Source organism: Suillus plorans, assembly GCF_016647745.1.
Source record: "Suillus plorans strain S12 chromosome Unknown HD556scaffold_103, whole genome shotgun sequence".
Lineage (NCBI taxonomy): Eukaryota > Fungi > Basidiomycota > Agaricomycetes > Boletales > Suillaceae > Suillus > Suillus plorans.
The window spans coordinates 1-20,544 of NW_024537487.1; the positions used below are offsets into that span (position 1 = coordinate 1).

At 48.6% G+C, this 20,544-nt stretch overlaps 5 protein-coding genes across 5 annotated transcripts; 2 read left to right on the forward strand and 3 right to left on the reverse strand.

The window, feature by feature from the left end:
* Positions 1–4,005: 4,005 nt before the first annotated feature.
* HD556DRAFT_1313953 (uncharacterized protein) lies at positions 4,006–6,017 on the reverse strand (the record flags this gene model as incomplete). The annotated part of the gene is made up of 14 exons (XM_041300864.1): positions 4,006–4,053; positions 4,103–4,125; positions 4,157–4,357; positions 4,465–4,508; positions 4,688–4,764; positions 4,814–4,850; positions 4,940–5,016; positions 5,066–5,102; positions 5,192–5,263; positions 5,313–5,322; positions 5,393–5,561; positions 5,682–5,785; positions 5,820–5,913; positions 5,967–6,017. 14 exons carry the CDS (start codon positions 6,015–6,017, stop codon positions 4,006–4,008), a joined length of 1,044 nt encoding a protein of 347 aa, XP_041153258.1.
* Positions 6,018–6,207: 190 nt separating this feature from the next.
* On the forward strand, positions 6,208–7,230 carry HD556DRAFT_1313954 (uncharacterized protein; the record flags this gene model as incomplete). Its single annotated transcript, XM_041300865.1, has 5 exons — positions 6,208–6,513; positions 6,565–6,643; positions 6,677–6,698; positions 6,747–7,109; positions 7,140–7,230. 5 exons carry the CDS (start codon positions 6,208–6,210, stop codon positions 7,228–7,230), a joined length of 861 nt encoding a protein of 286 aa, XP_041153259.1.
* A 3,862-nt stretch (positions 7,231–11,092) lies between these two features.
* On the forward strand, positions 11,093–12,018 carry HD556DRAFT_1419697 (uncharacterized protein; the record flags this gene model as incomplete). Its single annotated transcript, XM_041304443.1, has 4 exons — positions 11,093–11,146; positions 11,204–11,413; positions 11,466–11,519; positions 11,576–12,018. The coding sequence occupies 4 exons, from the start codon at positions 11,093–11,095 to the stop codon at positions 11,837–11,839; spliced, it is 582 nt and encodes a 193-aa protein (XP_041153260.1). The 3' UTR covers positions 11,840–12,018.
* A 203-nt stretch (positions 12,019–12,221) lies between these two features.
* On the reverse strand, positions 12,222–12,586 carry HD556DRAFT_1419703 (uncharacterized protein; the record flags this gene model as incomplete). Its single annotated transcript, XM_041304444.1, has 2 exons — positions 12,222–12,548; positions 12,575–12,586. The coding sequence occupies 2 exons, from the start codon at positions 12,584–12,586 to the stop codon at positions 12,285–12,287; spliced, it is 276 nt and encodes a 91-aa protein (XP_041153261.1). The 3' UTR covers positions 12,222–12,284.
* A 6,984-nt stretch (positions 12,587–19,570) lies between these two features.
* Positions 19,571–20,275, reverse strand: HD556DRAFT_1313957 (uncharacterized protein; the record flags this gene model as incomplete). The annotated part of the gene is made up of 1 exon (XM_041300866.1): positions 19,571–20,275. The coding sequence occupies one exon, from the start codon at positions 20,273–20,275 to the stop codon at positions 19,571–19,573; it is 705 nt and encodes a 234-aa protein (XP_041153262.1).
* Between the last annotated feature and the right edge of the window lie 269 nt (positions 20,276–20,544).

Below are 20,544 nucleotides of genomic sequence, written 5' to 3' on the forward strand. Positions count from 1 at the left end.
GCCGGGGTGAGGGGAATTAAGAGTAAAATGAGTTTTTAAATGAGAATTTCACCCCCCAAGTAAGCCGATTGATCACCGATCAATCTAAAAATCTAAATCAAGGTTTCCGCAGTCAGGATCGAACTGATCCGTGACTGGTGCGATCTCTCCCTGGAATAATCTAACATCCACAGGGTCGTCCTGGCGGGGACAGTGTCTTGCGATACGCTTTATCGTTCGCTGAAAGTAGTTCTGCTGTTTAATCCGATCTACTTCCATCGGAGTCGTCGCGGGTTCTTCTGCTATGGCAGGGGCCGCGGGAGCAGTATTAACGACTGTCTCATCGTTATCTTCATCGTCAGTTTCTTCCATCATTTCTTCATCGGCTTGTGTGGGCACGAGGAATGGGCGAGTGACTGGTGCGGTTCTTGATCGTTCTGGGAAAGATACGATCGGCTCGGCCCGGTTGATCCATTGATCAGCGGCCGGTTCGTTTTCTGCTAGTTTATACTCTTGGCGGAGTCTCTTCGGTGACGGTGCTTCTGCCGTGACTACCGATCTTCCTTTTCCAAGAACCGAAGCAGGTTCTGCTGAAAAGACGTACTGCTGAGTTTTCTTCGGTTCAGGGGCCGGTTTTGGGATCTTTGCACGAGGAGGTTCCTCGTCGAAAGTGGCTCTGCCTTTTCCTAAGATCTGGGCAGGTACTGCAGAAAATCTAAATTTATCTGCGGGAGGTGAGGTGGCAACTAAGTCCGACTGTCTCGTGGACTTCTTCTCGACGTTCTGGGATGTCGAGGCGTGGGGTTCCAACGGCTTGGTAGCCGGTGCGTATTCGAGGATTTTGTGGAGTTCCTCGATCGGGGTTAGTTTCGACTCGTTTCGGAGATCTTCCATCGGCGAATCAGCCGGTTCTGGTAGTTTAGCCTCATTTCGGAGGTTCTTCGTGACAGGTGTTTCTGTCAGATCTAGTTTATACTCATCTCGGAGTTCTTCTTTCTTCTTCGTCAGGGTGATTATGTCCCTTCTTTGGCGCGTGTTTTGCGTCCTCTTTTCTCTACGGAAGAGCGGCTTTGACCCGTTCCTCTTCCTATCTCTCTCAATCATTCTCTCAAGTCCTCTTGACTTGTCAGTGGCAGGGATAGTTACCGTACCCTTCTTCCAGTCTATGGAAGGTTTCACAGCGGCCAGCCATGTGAATCCGAGTAAGATGTCGTCTAGGCGCGGCATTACGAGGAATCGTCCGTGCATTACTCGGTCGTCGATTTTTATGATGAGTCGGCAAAATCTTTTGACGTTGCCTCCTATCGTTCCGTCTCCGTTCATTACCCTTTTTGGTTTCTGAAGGAGGTGCGTTCTAATGCGATATTTCTTGCAGAGTTCTCTGCTGATAAATGAGTCGCATGCGCCCGAGTCTATGACCATGGTGGTCGTAATGGGCGGCTTAGTGATGGACATTAGGGTGGCGGCAACCCGTAGTTCTTTCTTCTTGGATACGCTATTTTTGTTAATCATTAGCGGTCCAGTTTTCTCCTTACCAGCCGCTGTCTTGCGGACTGTTTCTTCTTCGATAATCTTTCTCCTCATCGGGCACTTGTGGTCGTTGGCTTTGTGTCCAACGTGATGGCAAGAAAAGCATCGTCGTTGCTTCAGGTGGTGTCTTGTCTCCATTCCTGAGAGGTTGGCGGCGGCGTCGGTATTTCTTCTGATCATCATGATCTGTGTCGGTGCGTTCATGGTAGAGGGAGTAGTGCGAAGGGACAGTGATGGGCTTAAGGATTCAAAGCTTCGTACGTCTGTCTTGACAATTTGTGGATAGCTTTACGCCGGTCTCGGCGATTTGGTCACGAGAGTAGAGGTCTACGCTTGTCTCAGCGGTGCGGTCGGGATCAGTTTCAACGGCGGTGCGTGATGAGCAGGGCCGGGAAAGTAAGACTTTAATCTTTTGTTACGGACTAGGATAGTTCGAGCTCTCCCTAGGCGGATTGCCTAATCTGATAGCGGGCTCGCTATTGGAGAGACGGGGATCTTCTCTCGAATGAGAGGTTCGGGGGTTCCACTTAAGGTAGCGTCGGCTTTCCTTAAGGTGCGGCTTAGACTGAAAGACTGGGGCTGTCTTGCAGAGGAAGTTCTGGATAAAACCTAGTAGATTAAAGTAAGGAACATCTACTTTAATCGTCTACCTTATATAAGGCTACTCTATCGTATCTAAGCTCAGCTTGAAGCTGGGTTCTAATCTGCTTATCTATCGAGTCAGAGATAGCGTGCGTGAGGCAGGCTTCTATCTTAGATAGGACCACGAGGTGTCCTTCTATCAGTACACGAGGCAACACGAGGCTTGCCTTCTATCTTGATAACAAGAATAGGTCTTCTAGACCTATGTCGTCATAGCGGTCCAGACCGCTTATCTAATCCGGCATCTCCCGGAGTTCTCTTCTATATTGGTCCGATGTTCTATCTTGTGTTCTATCCCAAGGGCAGGAGAGGCCTGGGTATCGTCTGTAGTCGTGCAGGTGGCAGAGGGCATGGTGTCAAGGGGACTTGTGAATGTTATTGTAACACCCTCAAAACTGTTCGTGTTAAGAGTTCTGCCTCAGAGGTAATACTTCGTTAGCTACACCTATACTGTAGGGTATTGAAAATGTTTTCTTTGTTAACCGAAGAAAACATTCTCAATACCCTGCAGTATAGGTGTAGCCAACTTACCTCTGAGGCAGAACTCTTAACACGAACAGTTTTGAGGGCGGGCTAGCCTCTAAGTGGCCTGTAGGGTATTGAGAATGTTTTCTTCGGTTAACAAAGAAAACATCTTCAATACCCTACAGTATATGCCTCAGAGGTAAGTTAGCTACACCTATACTGCAGGGTATTGAGAAACCCTGCAGGCCACTTAGAGGCTAGCCTGCCCTCAAAACTGTTCGTGTTAAGAGTTCTGCCTCAGAGGTAAGTTGGCTACACCTATACTGCAGGGTATTGAGAATGTTTTCTTCGGTTAACAAAGAAAACATTTTCAATACCCTACAGTATAGGTGTAGCTAACGAAGTATTACCTCTGAGGCAGAACTCTTAACACGAACAGTTTGGAGATACCTCTGAGGTTACCTCTGAGGCATATACTGGCTAGCCCGCCCTCAAAACTGTTCGTGTTAAGAGTTTTGCCTCAGAGGTAATACTTAGTTAGCTACACCTATACTGTAGGGTATTGAAAATGTTTTCTTTGTTAACCGAAGAAAACATTCTCAATACCCTACAGTATAGGTGTAGCTAACTAAGTATTACCTCTGAGGCAGAACTCTTAACACGAACAGTTTTGAGGGCGGGCTAGCCTCTAAGCGGCCTGTAGGGTATTGAGAATGTCCGTCAGTCCAAAATATGCTAGCAGCCCAGGCAGATGGTGACAATGACGCCATATGATGACTCCCCTCTGTGGTCAGAAGGCAATTTCAAAGAAGAATCAACCTTCTGACCGGGAAGGGAAGTTTGTATCATATGGCGTCATGGCTACTTGTCCTAGTGTTCTGCCACCATCTGCCTATGCCAATAGTATATTTTGACTGGCAGACAATAATCAATGATAGTGTCCTTCAGCATGTCAATGGTGAGCCGCATCAAGGCAGAATTGAGATCTACATAACACATTATCTATCTAAGACATGTAGTAGATAATAGTTGCTTTGGTCTGTGCAGCGTTTGATTATTATACACTACTGTGCTTTTGCGCTTGCTTTCTTAATAAGGCTCTTTGCTAATATACACACGGTCACGTGACCTTTTCAGCCGGCAGCAAATAAAGTGCATCCATCAACATACATTTTCAAATACAAAGTACGAGTGACAATAAATTTTACTACAAGTAAGCAAACAAATAAAGTAACAAATACAAAAGGGGAGGCGAGACTTCAATGAGGGGGCCCTCCTCACCAAAGCCTCAACACTCCAGGTGAAAATGTATGTAGCAAATATATATATAATACAATACAAATTTGTCCTGTAGAAACGTTAGACCGAAATTTAAGACAAGATTAACACTTAACTAGAGAGCACTTGCCACACAAAAGTACCGGCAGGTTCAGCAGTCTAGAGAACAAAACAGATCAGTTAAGGTCATCAGGAATTGAGCGCTTACCACCATTAAAAAGTTGGAGCAGGCTATTAAAAAGTCGGAGCAGGAGCCACTGACAAGTGGCATGCACTGCGATACCGTCAATTCCAAGAAGCAGGAGCCACTGACAAGTGGCATGCACTGCGCTGAGCCCCAGTCCCAATAAGCAGGAGCCACTAACAAGTGGCATGCACTGCACTACCGCCAATTCCAAGAAGCAGGAGCCACTGACAAGTGGTATGCACTGCGCTGAGCCCCAGTCCCAATAAGCAGGAGCCACTAACAAGTGGCATGCACTGCGCTACCGCCAATTTCAAGAAGCAGGAGCCACTGACAAGTGGCATGCACTGCGCAACCCCCAGTTTCTATAAGCAGGAGCCACTGACAAGTGGCATGCACTGCGCAACCCCCAGTTCCAATAAGCAGAATACTAAATAGAACAGACATTAGCAAACGGACGCGAGAGAAGAAGGACTTACGTTTAAGGAACTGGAAGGCGCTCAAAGGGAGGAGTGGCTCTAACTGCACCATCCAAAGTCCCGAAATTCGTAAGTATAATACTAAATAGAACAAACGTTAGCAAACGGACATGAGAGAGGAAGGACTTACGTTGGGAACTGGAGGGCGCTCAAAGGGAGGAGTGGCTCTAACTGCCATCCAAAGTCCCGAAATTCGTAAGTATAATACTAAATAGAACAAACGTTAGCAAGCGGACGCGGGAAAAGAAGGACTTACGTTGGGAACTGGAGGGCGCTCAAAGGGAGGAGTGGCTCTAACTGCCATTTAAAGTCCCGAAATTTGTAAGTATAATACTAAATAGAACAAACGTTAGCAAGCGGACGCGGGAAAAGAAGGACTTACGTTGGGAACTGGAGGGCGCTCAAAGGGAGGAGTGGCTCTAACTGCCATCCAAAGTCCCGAAATTCGTAAGTATAATACTAAATAGAACAAACGTTAGCAAGCGGACACGGGAAAAGAAGGACTTACGTTGGGAACTGGAGGGCGCTCAAAGGGAGGAGTGGCTCTAACTGCCATCCAAAGTCCCGAAATTCGTAAGTATAATCCTAAATAGAACAAACGTTAGCAAGCAGACGCGGGAAAAGAAGGACTTACGTTAGGGAACTGCCAGGAGGGCGCTCAAAGGGAGGAGTGGCTGTCACTGCGCCATCCAAAGTCTCCAAAATCCTAAGTACAACAGACATTAGCAAGCGGGTGTGAGCAATTAAGTACTTACCTTGAGAAACCTCAAGGGAAAGAGAGTATATGTAAATGAAAACAGTTAGTAAGTAGGCGCACCACCAAAGTTGAACTTACTATGTTTGAAGGGCGACTGTAGGGTAGTACCTTTGAATTCTTGCAGCTGCAGTCTGCAAGAACCCAAAGGAGTACACCGGAAGTCGCCCTGAAGTAACGGCACTGGCAGAAATAAAGGATGAAGGAGAATGATGAAGGTAAGACGAAAGAAGAGATTGAACCGTGAGAACTGATTGTTGTTGTTCATATTCACGTGTCAGTTTGTTATTGTTTGTAAATAGTCACGTGATTATCAACAATGAATATATCTATAATAGTCTCTCTTCACCATGGTGAAGTCTAAACAAACCTGCAAGAAGTCCACCGGTGGCACCGCGCCACGAATTGCCTTGTCGTTGCCGGCATCTACTGGAGCGGTCACTGCGCCGGGTGAGCTGAATGTGAGAGAGCCGTCTGAACACAACGAGGTAAGTGATTAGTTACCTACTATTTGCACTAACACGTGTCTTTATTTGCAGTTTTGTCTCATCTGCAGAGACGGTTCTGTAGGGGAAGATTGCCTCTTCCTCTGCAGCACCTGTCTGCGGGTGATGTGTTCAAACTGCATGAACATCCCGCCTGCCAGTGCACACACGGTGCAGGCCGATGACGTCACGTTCGTCTGCATATCTTGCCACGTTGGCATGGAACGACACGAGCGCGCATCTCAGTCGCCCTATTTTGTAAGTTTTTTCGTTTATTTCATGCTAACTAACATTCACTTCATTTTATAGGGTTTTTACAGGAAGGGGCAACCGCTCCTTCCTTCATTCCTCCAAATTTGTGCTACGTTGGAGGTTTCACTCCATTCCCAACTGTCTTCGGCACCCACGCTCATGCTCCATCTCGTCCTCGTCGACCACGACGTCACCGGCGGCTGTTTCGAACTGGCCTCCGAATTCCTTCGGCCATACTTCCCCAGCGGAGGGTTTGAATTTCGGTCCATCGTGTTCGACATCGGCAATGCCTCAAAGATCGACGAGTACCGGTTGCAGGCGACTGCCATCATCCAGTCGCTGATGAGCTCCAACTGGGCTCGTGTCGTCGTCGCCATCACTAACCACACCGACAACGAGCATGGAGATCCATTTATTGGGTACGAGGGCAACAAGAAGTCATACGTTTCGGCACGCGTTCACTCTGTAAGTGGCATTTTTTTGACTAACATTGTATTTGCTCATTTGACACCAAAGGTTCTCGATGTTCTGCTTTCACCTTGGCATCCCCTGATTCATGGTGCCGCGGAATCATACTTATGGCTGTTTTCGTGTGGTGCGCTCATCAACAACGTCACTTCCTTTTCAGGCTTGCAACAGGCGGTCATAGAGTAAGTCCATTTGATCTTATCTTTGCAAATACTAACTAACCCTAACAGTCATCGCATCACAGCCACTATTGGCTTTAATGCTGTTCGTTTTCAGCCGAGTTTCGCCACCCACCTTTTGCTCGCATTCGTGGAGCTGGTCATCATCGAGTGTTTGCCCATTCACATCGTCTTCCCTGACATGTTGGGCCAGTCCTACAAACTTGGGCGCCACACTGACGTGTTCTTGCTGATGCCTGACAACTCAGGTTCGTTGGCCGTTACCAAGTTCGCCTGGACGCATTCCCAACTTCGCCCCTGGGGTCAGTACCTGCCGGTCCAGTGCCCACAGTGTGGGTGGAGTAACGCCTGGTGTTCTGTCAACATGCACAAAGATTACATCTTTGAATGCAAGAATGGCCAATGTAGGAAAAAGTATGTATTCTCACAACCACCTCATTCCAGGATCCTTTTGCCAGGCAAAAGACCTGGCTCCTGCTGGATTTCGGTTGTCTTGAGGCCCATGCCTAGTGTCCCTGATGAGGATGAGGATTAGGATACAATTATTTTGTCTTAGCTTTTTCGTACATCCCTTCATGTTTCATTTTTCTTCATCTTACTTGATTAGATACCCTCACCGCTCAATGGAAGTATAACGTGTTTTGGATCTTTTTACCTGATGTGAATTTGTCTATTATCTACACTGTCTAACTCCACTCAATGGAAGTATAATGTGCCTTTAATCTTGTTACTTGATGTGAATTTGACCGTCTCAATATATCCAATTTGATAATTGATTCAAGATAAAAATTGCAGGTAGGCTGGTACAGGCGGTAGGAGGGTGGCTAGCCGAAATTAATTTGAACACCCATGTTTATCAACAATAACGTGTGACTTATGAAAAGTCACACATTATTGTTGATAAACATGGGTGTTCAAATTAATTTCGGCTAGCCACCCTCCTACCGCCTGTACCAGCCTACCTGCAATTTTTATCTTGAATCAATTACGATGTCTACCGACTGGTCTATTGCCTTTAAGCCAATTCTCGACCTTCACTCTAAGGCCATTTTTGCTGCAGGTTCCTCATCTGTTGGAAAGCCTGTGGTGAGGAAGATTCGGAGGGCCATACTAGCTGCTCAAGACGAGCAAGAGGAACCCATTGCCTTGCCTACTTCCTTGAAAAAGGTCACAAAATTCTTATACTGTACATGTATTTAGTTGTCTGATGATATACATAAATGTTACCTACAGGCAATAAAAGAATACTATGCCAAAAGTCTCAAAGACAAGGAAGAGGCAGACGAACGTGAGGCAGCGAGTCGCCCAAGAGAACCATCTTTCTATAAGAAACCCCTGTCTGAGTGGGATGTAGCACAGAAATTATTTAAGCAGGAGATCGACTCATATGACAAGGCCCAACAACAGAGTAAAGGCTTGGAGTATTCAATCAAGTACCGCACTGGGAATGCCAGGGAGTGGTTCAACAACATGACACCTTCACAACAGCAGGAGGTCAAGTTTGCCATGAAGAAATGGAATGAGGAGGGGGCGCCAGAAGAAACTCAGGCAATGTAAGTTTTACTTCAAATCTACAGTTATTCCAGTCTAACACTTTGGCTTGAGATATCGTAAGAATAACCTCAAGAAAACTCTGGAAGATTTTGCAGAGCAAATTCGGCGCACCATGGGTTGTCGCATAGTAATGCTTGTTAGTCATAAGAAAAAAGCTAGTCAGACATTGTCCGTCAGTCTGTAAGTCATCAAATCAACATGGAAATCTCAAGACTAACTAAACTACTATAGACACGAAACTACGCCTCAGAATGCCAAGAAAAAATTTTCTGTGAGCTCGAGTGGTATCAAGCAGTGGGCTGCAAATGGATTTGAATCCTTTGGAGAATGGTCTAAGACTGAATTTTGTACGTGTTTCATTTGATTTTAAATATCATGCTCACTGACTATTAAATTGATAGACCCTTCAGAGGATTCAGACCATGCGGCTTCAGACTGTGAGGATGGACCTGTCTTACCTGAAATCATAGTAGATGATGAGGGGTATGCAAAACTTCCTCTTCGTGATGGTATTGGCCTCAAGGGCCAACACGAATTGATTAGAAGTATCTTTCATACTTCATACAGTAAGATCTAACATCTTCAATATGTGCATGACATTTGATTGACTCAATGGTTTGTAGAAGTCTGCACAGGTGGCTCTAGACCTGTACCTTGGGGCGTGATAACTGCCAGCCCGTCCAATTATTTGGAACCTGGTTCAGTTCCCACAGGATTTGTGGTCAAAGACCCTTCTCATATGAAGACAGAGGAGGTAAATCGTCTATGGATGCATTGGGAACGACGTTCTGCTACAAATCAGAAGCTAGTTGTCTTTATTAAGGCCAAGGATGCTGATATTCGGGTCACTGGGAAGTCCAAGACGAAAGTAGTGAGCACCCTAGACTTAGATGAAGAAGATCAAGGCCGGCTGGCTCCATTTGCCTCTCATTTCACAGAACGTACAACACAGCCGGCCGCTCATGAGACAACACCAGATGATGTTGCCATCAATGACCGATACACATTTTTAGAAACCCTTAGCAAGAATGAAAACTACTTGGAGCTTGTGGACGCCACTAGGGACCTGGCAATATTAGCCAAACAGAATGTTAGTGTCACTTGGTGCTATTTTCAATTTTATGGCTTATATGTCCAACAGCCAATTTCAGAGCGACACCAAGATTTGCCTACCTGGGCTGACTGGTCTTGGAGCGAAAATTATCTTTCCGAGGACATTCACACCTCATATGCGACATTGATGGCCAGCTTAAACAAGCTACAGACCTGTCCAATCTCAGGGCCATCATCGGCAATGCCAGTAATACTAGGAATTGGGCTCCTCTATAGGGAGTCTAAGCGTGTGATAGAGTATGAGGAAGACGAGGCTGATCCCAATACCCCTTTCTACCTACCTCATTCTGCTATTGATCTACAGTTCTTGGTCGCTCTGGATGAGGCTGTCCGAGAAGTCTTATTCTCAGTTGTTGGTCAGATTGAGAGGCTGAACAAAGAGGGACTCAGTGACGAGGTTGAGGATGAGGAGATGAGGATGGTGGTAGAGAAGGAAAGGCATGAGGTTGAGGAGAAGGATGTTGAGTCAGAGGAGAATGTAGTTGGGGGAGAAGAACAGCAGGAGCAGGAGGTTGAAGAGGTGGTGCAGAAAGGGAGGAAGAGAAAAATTAACCATGCTTCATCAAGTAAGTCCAAGAAGCCTAGGACTGAGCCTGTGGTTCGTAGATCAGGTAGGGCGAGGCAACCCTCTAAGAGATCCCAGAAGATATGATCTTGTATCCTCCATTGTCTTCATTGCTAGTCAATCTTGTACAGTAATTACATATGCTTGTCTAGACTCTCGCACTGCCTGGTGATAAGTTATGACTTGAGTATAAACTGGCTTTCCTCGCTCTATGTACATATATATTGGCCAGCCTGACTCCTACATGGGTAAATGCAGGACGGCCGGTATGCTAGTTTAATACCTGCAAACAGGCCAGCCTGGCTCCTACATAGGTAAATGCAGGACAGCCGGTATGCTAGTTTAATACCTGCAAACAGGCCAGCCTGGCTCCTACATAGGTAAATGCAGGACGGCCAGTATGCTAGTTTAATACCTGCAAACAGGCCAGCCTGGCCCCTACATAAGTAAATGCAGGACGGCCGGTATGCTAGTTGAATATCTACAAAGTAAATGCAGGATGGCCAGTATGCTGGTTTCATACCTACAAACTGGCCAGCTTCATGGCTACCCAAGTATATGTAGGGCAGCTGGTATGCTAGTTCAAGCTTACAAACTGGCCAGCCTTGCCTGTACGTAGGTATATGCAGGGTGGCTGAAATGTTGTTTTAAACTTACAAACTGGCCAGCCTGATGGCTACCTAGGTGGATGCATGATGGCTGGTATGCTAGTTCAAAACATACAAACTGGCTAGCCTTACCCATACATAGGTAGATGCAGGGCGGCCGGTTTGCTAGATTAAGACCTACATACTGGCCAGCCTGGTTTCTACTGAGGTAGAGATATGGTTGGCCAGTATAATCTTAATCCCACATATTGGGCCACCCCACGTCTGCCTATGTAGAAGAAAGGCTGGCCAGTTACAAATATAGATGTGAAACAGTCAGCATCCTAATACACCAGCAAGCCTTGATATTGGTATACCTACGGCCGGCAGTTGTCTTACATCTACTGGCTGGTCATGCTTTTACAATAGTATGGTAGTGTATTATACATGTGGACTACTACTATACAAGGCCGGCCAGCATGTATTCTACATAGACCGGCCGGGGACTGGCTGGCCATGATTCTACAGGGTTTTGGCACATCCGGGGCACTGGTTCTACATGGGAAATTGACTGAAGTATGTGTGTGTTCTGCACGCTTACCTGGCTTGCATCCACCAGTTGGTTCAACACAGTGAGTAATACCACAAACAACACGTCCCTCTCATGGTTCAATAACCTCTTCCCATAGGTCACGGACTATCCGCCTGTCATCTCATTCGGAATCAACCACAACTCTGCGGGCCGCCTGAAAGACACGACCAGGAACTTGAAGAATGGCCAAGGATTCGCTGTGAACATCATCAGCGAGGCGTTTATCGAAAACGCAAATGCAGCTGCCGTAGACGCTCCTCCAGAAGTCGATGAGTGGACTCTCAGCGGTCTGACAAAGGAGAAATGCGTATGTGTGCACCTTCATGATACGATATATGCGCTAACAACGACGTGTTCAGGTGAAAATAAGAGCCTCGCGCATCAAAGAAAGCGCCTTTAGCATGGAATGCGAAGTAATTCCATTTCACGCCTAGCCCGCTCGCTCGTTGACAACATCGCCTCTCAACAGCTCTACCAATCGATAGACATCACCCACCCGGTCACAGGCGAGCACAACAGCACGCTCATCCTCGCGCACGTCAAGTACTTCCACGTGCGCAGAGACATGCTCACAGGCAGAGGTGCCGTCGATCTCATAAAGTTCAAACCTGTCGGGCGTGTGGGCGATATCTCATATGCCCGGGTCGGAGATACATACAGGATCCCTATTCCATTATGGGCGCAGGAGGAGGCGAAGATACAGGAAGCATTGAAGACTCTCGCATCAACATGAAATCGAACGGAGAGTGGCTTACCATTTCTGAGGAACATATACCATAGATCATATAGATATCAGCATCCAGGCGGGATCGACTCCGTCGTTATTTCTTATCCTTAAGATAGATCTGACCTTTATAATTGACTAGCAAGCCCTACTTTTTACATCATAATGATCATGACTAATTTTCAACTGGTGTCCTTCAGAACTATGGACAATCATCGTGGGCGTGCGTGCAGCTACATTCACGACATATGCAGGTTAAATTGCTCTTCAGATTCGATCTCGGCACGTAACAACTGCATCTGAAAGGATTGCACGAATCATGAACAGCTTGTATAAGGCTTCGCTGCTTGTGATGCAGAGGTAGCATGTTGTAACCAATACGACACCATCTCAGTACCCGTCTTACATATAATCTATGGTATATGTTACCAAAAAATTGTTCCTTCGTTCTATTTCACAGTGATGCGTGAGTCGTCAATGCCTCCTGTATCTTCGCATCATCCTGCGCCCATGATGGACGAGCGATCCTGTACGCATCTCCAACCCGGGCATACGAGATGTCGCCAAAACGCGCGACAGGCTTGAACTTCGTGAGACCGATGACACCTTTCTCTGTGAGCACGTCTTTGCGGCCGTGGATGTACTTGACGTGCGCGAGGATAAGCGTGTTGTTGTGCTCGCCTGTGACCGGGTGCGTGATGTCTATTGATTGGTAGGGCTGTTGTTCGCCAACCTGACAGCTGCCTCACGAGACATCGTGAGATGCGGAAGCGATCAGATGCCAGCAGCATAAACATATGGTGGCATGGATAACATCACCAACCTGCTTCCAAGTCAATGACTTCCACCGTGGTTCCTGTATGGTGGGGTCATATTCACCTCAGGAGATGAATGGGGTCCATGTCTTACTAGGGTGTCTAAGGAAACACCAGGCAAGTCAATGGGGTGAAGCAATATAGACACGCATGATATACGCACCTCTGCAGCCTAAGGAAAGACACCCACAATCCCTCCAAAGTCTACCTCGACCGTGCTCCACATCATCAGCATCCAGCAAGATGTCGAAGCCCGTTTCAAGCACCGCACCCTGTTGAGTTGTTGAAGATCATGAGAGCGGCGCAACCGCAGTCGCAGGTTTTCCCGATAGAGAATGTATGATGACAAGACGCTTCGGTTCTGGGACTTGAAGACAGGTATTGTATTGAAAAATATGGAGGGGCATCGCAGTGAGATGCAGCCATTAGCAGTGTGGCGATGGCGAGGAGATTCCAAGGCTGTACCACGAAATTTGGTTGCATCTTGTGAGTCTGTTGGATGGAGAAGTGATATTGCAGTAAGCTATATACATGCGTTCGAAGGAGTAACGTGGTGATAAGCCCGAGTAGCTGCTAGATACGAAAAACAACGGTATTCATGCAGGATAGACAGTCAGATTCGAGCGCTGGAAAGCACGGACTGCTCGACTTGATGCGATGGGATAGATTCTGGAAGCTGCGAAGACAAGAGTCGGACGCATGTATGCACTGCAGATGTACATACCGTCGAGGACAGCGGGTATGATAAAAGGGTGGGTGCATTACTGTGATGGAGGTGTGGGCACAAACAGGCGGCCTTAGATGTTCTGGGCGTCTATTGAGCTAGGAAGCACCATAAAACGCACCACACACCCTTTGCAGCTTAGAGAAAGACATACTCCCTCCAAAGCTTAGCCTCATTCGTATTCCATACCATCAGCATCCAGTAACATGTCGGAGCTCATTACGATCACCACTCCCCTGCGATGGTTCAAAGGCCATAAAGAATGCATAACTGCAGTCGCAGTTTTCCCTGGTAAACGTCGGATGGTTACGGGCTCGTACGACACAACGCTTCGTCTGTGGGACTTGAATACAGGCGTTGCATTGAAGAAGATGGAAGGGCATTGCAATCGGGTGTGGAGTTTGGCGGTATCACGAGATGGGCAATTGATAGCAAGCGGTGATCACGGGGGAGAGGTCATCGTCTGGCACGGAGAAACTGGCGAATTACTCACCAAAATTGAAGCACACTCATATATGTGACGCTAGTCGAAGTCACAGACTTGATGTAACGGCACAATAGCAAAAACAATAGAGTCTTTCGCGCAACGTTAACCAGATATCAGTCCGGGTGTTGGAAGAAGCACCGAAGGAAGCACCGATCCGGAGGAAGCATAGTACCCACAAGGGTACGATTAACGTTTTGACTCTTCTTTACCATTCTTGCTTCCGCTTATCTTACTTGCTACCGTTTATCATATCTTGCGCTTATCTTGCACTACGACACCACATGTAATGCTACCGGCATTGTTCTTTCCGTTAGCTTCTCTTGACCTCTTGAACAGTACTTATACGCGTCGGTTCCCCGCTTCAGACCTCAGCGTTGTTTCTCTAACTCTCGCTGAGGTATGCATCATTGATAGTCTGCGCCTATTGTAACTAACACGTATCCTAGACTTGTTCTAGGTAAATATATCAGCGTTGTTTCTCTAACTCTCGCTGAGACTTGTTCTAGCGCCGATAGGTTATGAGCCCTGCCTGAGTATCGTACCATACACCACACTGCAGGCAACAGACTCGGCCTCTCACAGGCTCTCGTACTACACACGCTCACCAGGCCACCGAACCGTCCTGGTACACGAACACCCACATCCCTCATCCTTCTTCACGTCCTCACCATGGGGAAATTCGATCACATCATCGAGCTCACCGGATCGGACAAATATCCCAGTTGGTGTCGCGCTGTCATGCTAGCACTGCAAGGTGAAGGACTCTGGACGCACTGCAGTTCAGGGACCGACGTCAATAACCTTGCAGAGCTCGCTTCTCACATTCCAACCCCTGCGACAGCAGGTGCGCCTACAGCCACTGAGAAACAAGACATTAGGGACTGGCTCAAAGAAGACGCACAAGCTAAGGGAATCGTATGTCGTAAACTGTCGTCTGTCGTTCAAGGGCTCGTTGGCGAGCATCTCACTGCGCGTGAACAATGGGACACCCTTGCCCAACACTTTAGTCGACTCGACATCACTTCCCGGTTCGAACTTCGCGCGCAACTATCCAGCATCAAACTCAAGGACGTCGACGATGTGTCGCATTATATCAGCGTTTTCGAAAATGCACGTCGATGCTTTGCTGAAATAAACGTCATCTTCACAGATGATGAAGCTATCTTCCTCCTTCTTCAAGGACTCCCTCAAACTCCCGAATGGCTCGTCTTCAAACGAATGACCGTCGGGCAGTACAACAAGAGCTCTACCACATCCACCACATCCACAACGACCTCGTCGACTTCCTCAGTCATGTCTTTCCAAGAGGTTGTTACCTCACTCTCAGAGGAAGCCAATCGCATCCGTGGGGAACGCAAGGCCGCTGGACCGGGGTCTGAGTATGCGAACGCCGCGACTCCCCCATATGAAACCAAGGTGAATCCGAAGACTGGCGTAAGGATCCACAGGAACAACCCCAAAGGGGTGCCCTGCGAGAACTCAGTATGCGCCGGACTCCCGCGTGCCCTCACACATGATATCGACCATTGCCTCCAACCAGGGGGTGGTATGGAAGGGAGAGCTCCCTGGTCTCGTGGTACTAAGAAACCACAGCCTAAGAAGGAAGTAACTGCTAACGCCAATGAGAAAAATACCACCAAACCTCCTGATGAGCCTGTCACTTCGTCCGGCACCTCACACCGTCGAGATTTATCCTTCGCAATGATCGAAGAACTTTCTCCTGAATCGTCTCCCACTCCCGAGAATCTCGCGTGCATCACGCAACAAAGTCTATCTAGCATTCTCGACTCCGGTACGACTTCCACTCTCGTTACAGATCGCAGTCTCTTCTGGACATTCTGTGAGGACTCGAGCATCACCGTAATGACTGCCAATCACGGGAGATTACCTACATCAGGTAGAGGAGAGTGCGTCGCCGATTTAACCATCAATGGAAAGGTCTATCGCATCCGCCTGAGCAATTGTCTTCATGCACCGGGTGCGCTCGTCAATCTCTTGTCAGTCGGGCATATGCTTCAGAAGGGTTGGGAATGTCATTTCAAGCCTTTTCCATCTCGCTGTCAACTCACGTATCGCGGAGAGCCTCTTGGGGCCATCCCCTTAACCGGGAACTTGGTATTCCTCAATCTCAAATTCATCCACCCTAACGAAGCTGTCCCTACGCGATCATCACGTGAGTTGTCAATGTTTGCACATGTCCCACTGTCGTGGGACCTTTGGCATGCGAGGGCGGGACACATCGGCGGTGATGCCGTGAAACGCCTACCCTTAGTTGCAGATGGAGTGAAGGTTGACTCTGTGGCACCATTACAAAAGTGTGAGCCGTGCATCATGGCCAAACACCCCCACAAGCCCTTCTCACCGTCTCAAGAGCCTCGTTCCTCCCATATGCTGGACTTAGTGCACTCAGACCTCTGCGGCCCATTCCCTACTATCACTCCTCATGGCAAACTTCACTTCGTCGTGTTCCTCGACGACCACACCAATTTGCTTTCCCTTCAACTACTTGCAACGAAGGATCAAGCTCTTGCTGCTTGGGAGATCGTACGGAAGCGATGGGAGAATCATTCGGGGAGAAAGGTTAAGGTCTTTCGTTCAGATAATGGAGGCGAGTTTCTTAGTCTTGCGTTCACCGAGGCACTTCAGAATGCGGGGATTGAGCGTCAGCTCTCCGCGCCCTATGCTCACCAACAAAACGGGAAAGCTGAGAGAGCTATACGTACTATTGAAGGCCGAATGTTCGCCATGCTCGAGACAGCACGTCTCCCAGCAGCTCTTTGGGGGGAAGCCGCATTGACAGCATGCTATCTATGGAACCGAAGTGAATCACGAGCAATCCCTGCCGGCGTCACACCTTACCAACTTGTCAATGGCAAGAAACCAGACTTGTCGCATCTCCGCATCTTCGGCTCCCGCTGCTTTGCCCGCATACCATCTGAACTCCAGCCCAAGCTTGGCGCACATTCACGCCCTGCCATCTTCCTAGGGTACCCTGACGGTGTTAAGGGTTATCATCTACGTGACAGAGATACAGGTGCTTTCTTTAATGCACGCAACGTAATCTTCGACGAAAACCTCCCGTCGATCCCTAACGATTCAGACTCTGAACAGGAAACTACAGTACCTACATCTCCCGCACCCACTTTAGCATCCTCGCCTTCTCACCCTCCACCTGCCCCTTCCCCGACTTCATCCGTCGTACGTCATTCCGCTCGCACACGTGTACGGACATCAGCAGGTGACACTTATGCTGAGGAGCTAGCTGCGACTAGGAGTCGCCTTCAATCACTTCGCGAAGCACGCACTGAGCGCACGAGTAAGGTTCTTCCCGCACTCAGTGAGGGGGTGGAGACGACTGAGCAGCAAGCTCCAACTGATGACCTCGAGCACATCGAGCGAAACGCTGACCTTCCTGAGACCCTCGCAAGCCTTATCGTCGAAGAACACGCCCACATCACCATTCGCAGTGACAGAAAACGAAACCCTTCCGATCCCACTTACGACATGCAACTCCCTCCTGCCACGTACAACGAGGCTATCCTTCGCACCAATCGTGACCACTGGTTAAAGGCCATGCGCACGGAGTTAAGTACCATGAAGGAAATGAAAGTTTACGAGCTCGCGCCATTACCACAGGGCCGTAAGGCCATCGGAAACAAGTGGGTACTCGAGTTCAAAGATGATGATAAGGGAGGGCCTGTCTACAAGGCCAGGTTAGTGGCACAAGGCTTCTCGCAGATCCCAGGGGTGGATTACGGCGCGACATTCGCTCCAGTAGCCAAGATGGCATCAATCAGACTCATCGCCGTGCTGGCGTGTCATAACGATTGGGAACTTGACACCTTCGATGCGAGACGCGCTTTCCTATGGGGCATATTGAAGGAGGAAATTTACATGAAGCAGCCGAGGGGATTCGAGGAGGGCGAGTTGAACGAGCTGGTGTGGAGGATGTTGAGAACGATTTACGGACTCAAGCAGTCGGCTATGGAGTGGTACGAACAGGTATGCGCTGTGATGAGGGAACTCGGCTTCACTCGCTGTGCAGTTGACCACGCGCTATTCATCTACGACCAAACTCACACCGACAACACCTCTACACGCATTATTTGCCTTATCGGTTGGCACGTTGACGATGGCATGGGCACCTCCAATTCACGCCCATTCCTACTCTGGGTAAAAGGAAAAATTGCGCAACGTTTCGGCATTAAAGACTTGGGACCCGTCTCCCGGTTTCTCGGAATGCAGTTTGAACGGGATCGTCGCACTCGGCAACTCTGGATTCATCAGAGTGAATACATCGCATACCTTCTTGAGGAGCACGGGCTGTTGAATTGCAACCCGGTTCAGCTCCCTCTCGATCCAAACTTTCCTTTCGGCCGCGCATCTGACACTCACGCAGTGGTTCCTAACCTCCAGTCCCAGTATCGCAAACTCGTAGGAGAACTACTATACCTCGCCATCTGCACACGTCCCGATATCTCTTTCGCCGTCAACTCTCTCGCACAGAAGAATTCCAACCCCTCCCTAGCTCATTACGCTGCAGCGAAACGACTCCTTAGATACCTCTGCGGTACCATGTCTCTGCGACTCCAATACGGTGGGGATCGCGTCCATGACACATTGCGCGCCTACTGTGACGCGGACTGGGCAAATGAACCTTCAGACCGTCTGTCGATTTCGGGATACGCATGGTTCTTCGTGGGAGGATTAATCACCTTCGTCTCCAAAAAGCAAAACACTTGGGCGTTATCATCCACGGAGGCTGAATATATGGCGATGACTCACGTCATCCAAGAAGGTCTCTGGCTCCAGTCGCTTTTCAATGAGCTCCATCTCCCGGTCACCCTTCCTATCACTATCTACATGGATAACACAGGCGCGATCTCACTTTCCAAAGAGGCCAAGCACCATGCACGTTCTAAGCACATTGACGTGCGTTACCACTTCATTCGAGAGCATATCGCGAACGGCACTTTCGTACCTAAATGGATCCCATCCCACAACAACACTGCCGACATCTTGACCAAAGCACTCGCTCGTCCGCTTTTCTTGAAACACTCGACTGGTCTCGGACTGGTGTCTAAGTGAGGGGGTGTGTTGGAAGAAGCACCGAAGGAAGCACCGATCCGGAGGAAGCATAGTACCCACAAGGGTACGATTAACGTTTTGACTCTTCTTTACCATTCTTGCTTCCGCTTATCTCACTTGCTACCGTTTATCATATCTTGCGCTTATCTTGCACTACGACACCACATGTAATGCTACCGGTGTTGTTCTTTCCGTTAGCTTCTCTTGACCTCTTGAACAGTACTTATACGCGTCGGTTCCCCGCTTCAGACCTCAGCGTTGTTTCTCTAACTCTCGCTGAGGTATGCATCATTGATAGTCTGCGCCTATTGTAACTAACACGTATCCTAGACTTGTTCTAGGTAAATATATCAGCGTTGTTTCTCTAACTCTCGCTGAGACTTGTTCTAGCGCCGATACCGGGTAGATTGGAAAAGAACTAAGGGAACTTTACAGCCAGAGTAGGGTTTATATACTGGTGAGTAGAGTGCCCGTGATTAAAGAAAATAATGAAACATGAGTCGAAGTAATCAAATACGTTCTGAGGCTTGGCCCGACATGCGGCCAACAGGGTCCAGTTCTAGACTGTGGCCGGTTCGATCAAGGTAACCGCCACATACTCCCCTTCAAGGGTGTTCTCACACCCTTTACTTCTGAGTCTTCCTCGGCCTTTCCTCGCTAGTTTTCTTTCCCTTGCCGGTGCGGCGGGTGTCTTCCTCAACCTCCATCGCATGCCCTTGCTCATTGTTGGATGCGAGGGGGGTGGAAGGTCTGAGATTAGGGGTAGTGGAGGCTGGGCGCGAGGTGCCAGCTTGGTTGTCGGGAGGGTAAGTCCTTTCTCCCATGGCTCGTCCGCTAACCTCTGATTTAGATCTCTTGACCTTCCTCTCGGCTATGGAACGCTCTCGCCACTCGCATTTTTTCTTGGCGCTTTTGAGGTTCATCCAGAGCGCCTCCTCCATGAGCTCTGCGCACTGGGGGGTGAGGTAACGTCCTCCCTCAGGTGGACGTGGTGTTGTCCTGGGTGGAGTAGGAGCGGGGTCATCAGACCCGACAAGCTCTACGATGGAGGGGGATGGGCCGCTGATGGTGGGCCCTTCCGTACCTTCGATGGTGAAACGTGATGGGTCTGCTTCCGCTGCCAGCTGCATGTTAAATGCCAGCGCGAAGTCGTTATAGCCAAAGGGAGTAGGGTTCTGACTGGCTGTGCCCGCTCGGAGGTGTCCGTCATACTCTAGGTACAACCGAACCGTCTCAACGAGAACTATCAGGTCGTCTTCCCCGAGACCTGCACCTAGGGGGCTGGGGATGGTGTATCGACGAGGACCAGCGTGTTTGAGCAGGGGTGCCATGAGAATATAGAGTTTGGAGGACGTGTTTTGGAAGGGCGTGTTTAGTGGATGGAGGTTTGGAACAGGATTGGAGGGGGGAATTGGTGAGTCCTCGTCAGGTGTTATACCTTTGATGACCTGATCGGAAAATAAGTGTCCCAGGAACACTTGGGGGTCGTTCGTTGATGGCTCCCCGCTCCCATCTCCTAGTTCGGAGACATTCTCGATCCCCAGCAGCTGGAAATATTCAGCCAGGGCATCCAGTTTTTCAACTCGATCGTACGCTAACC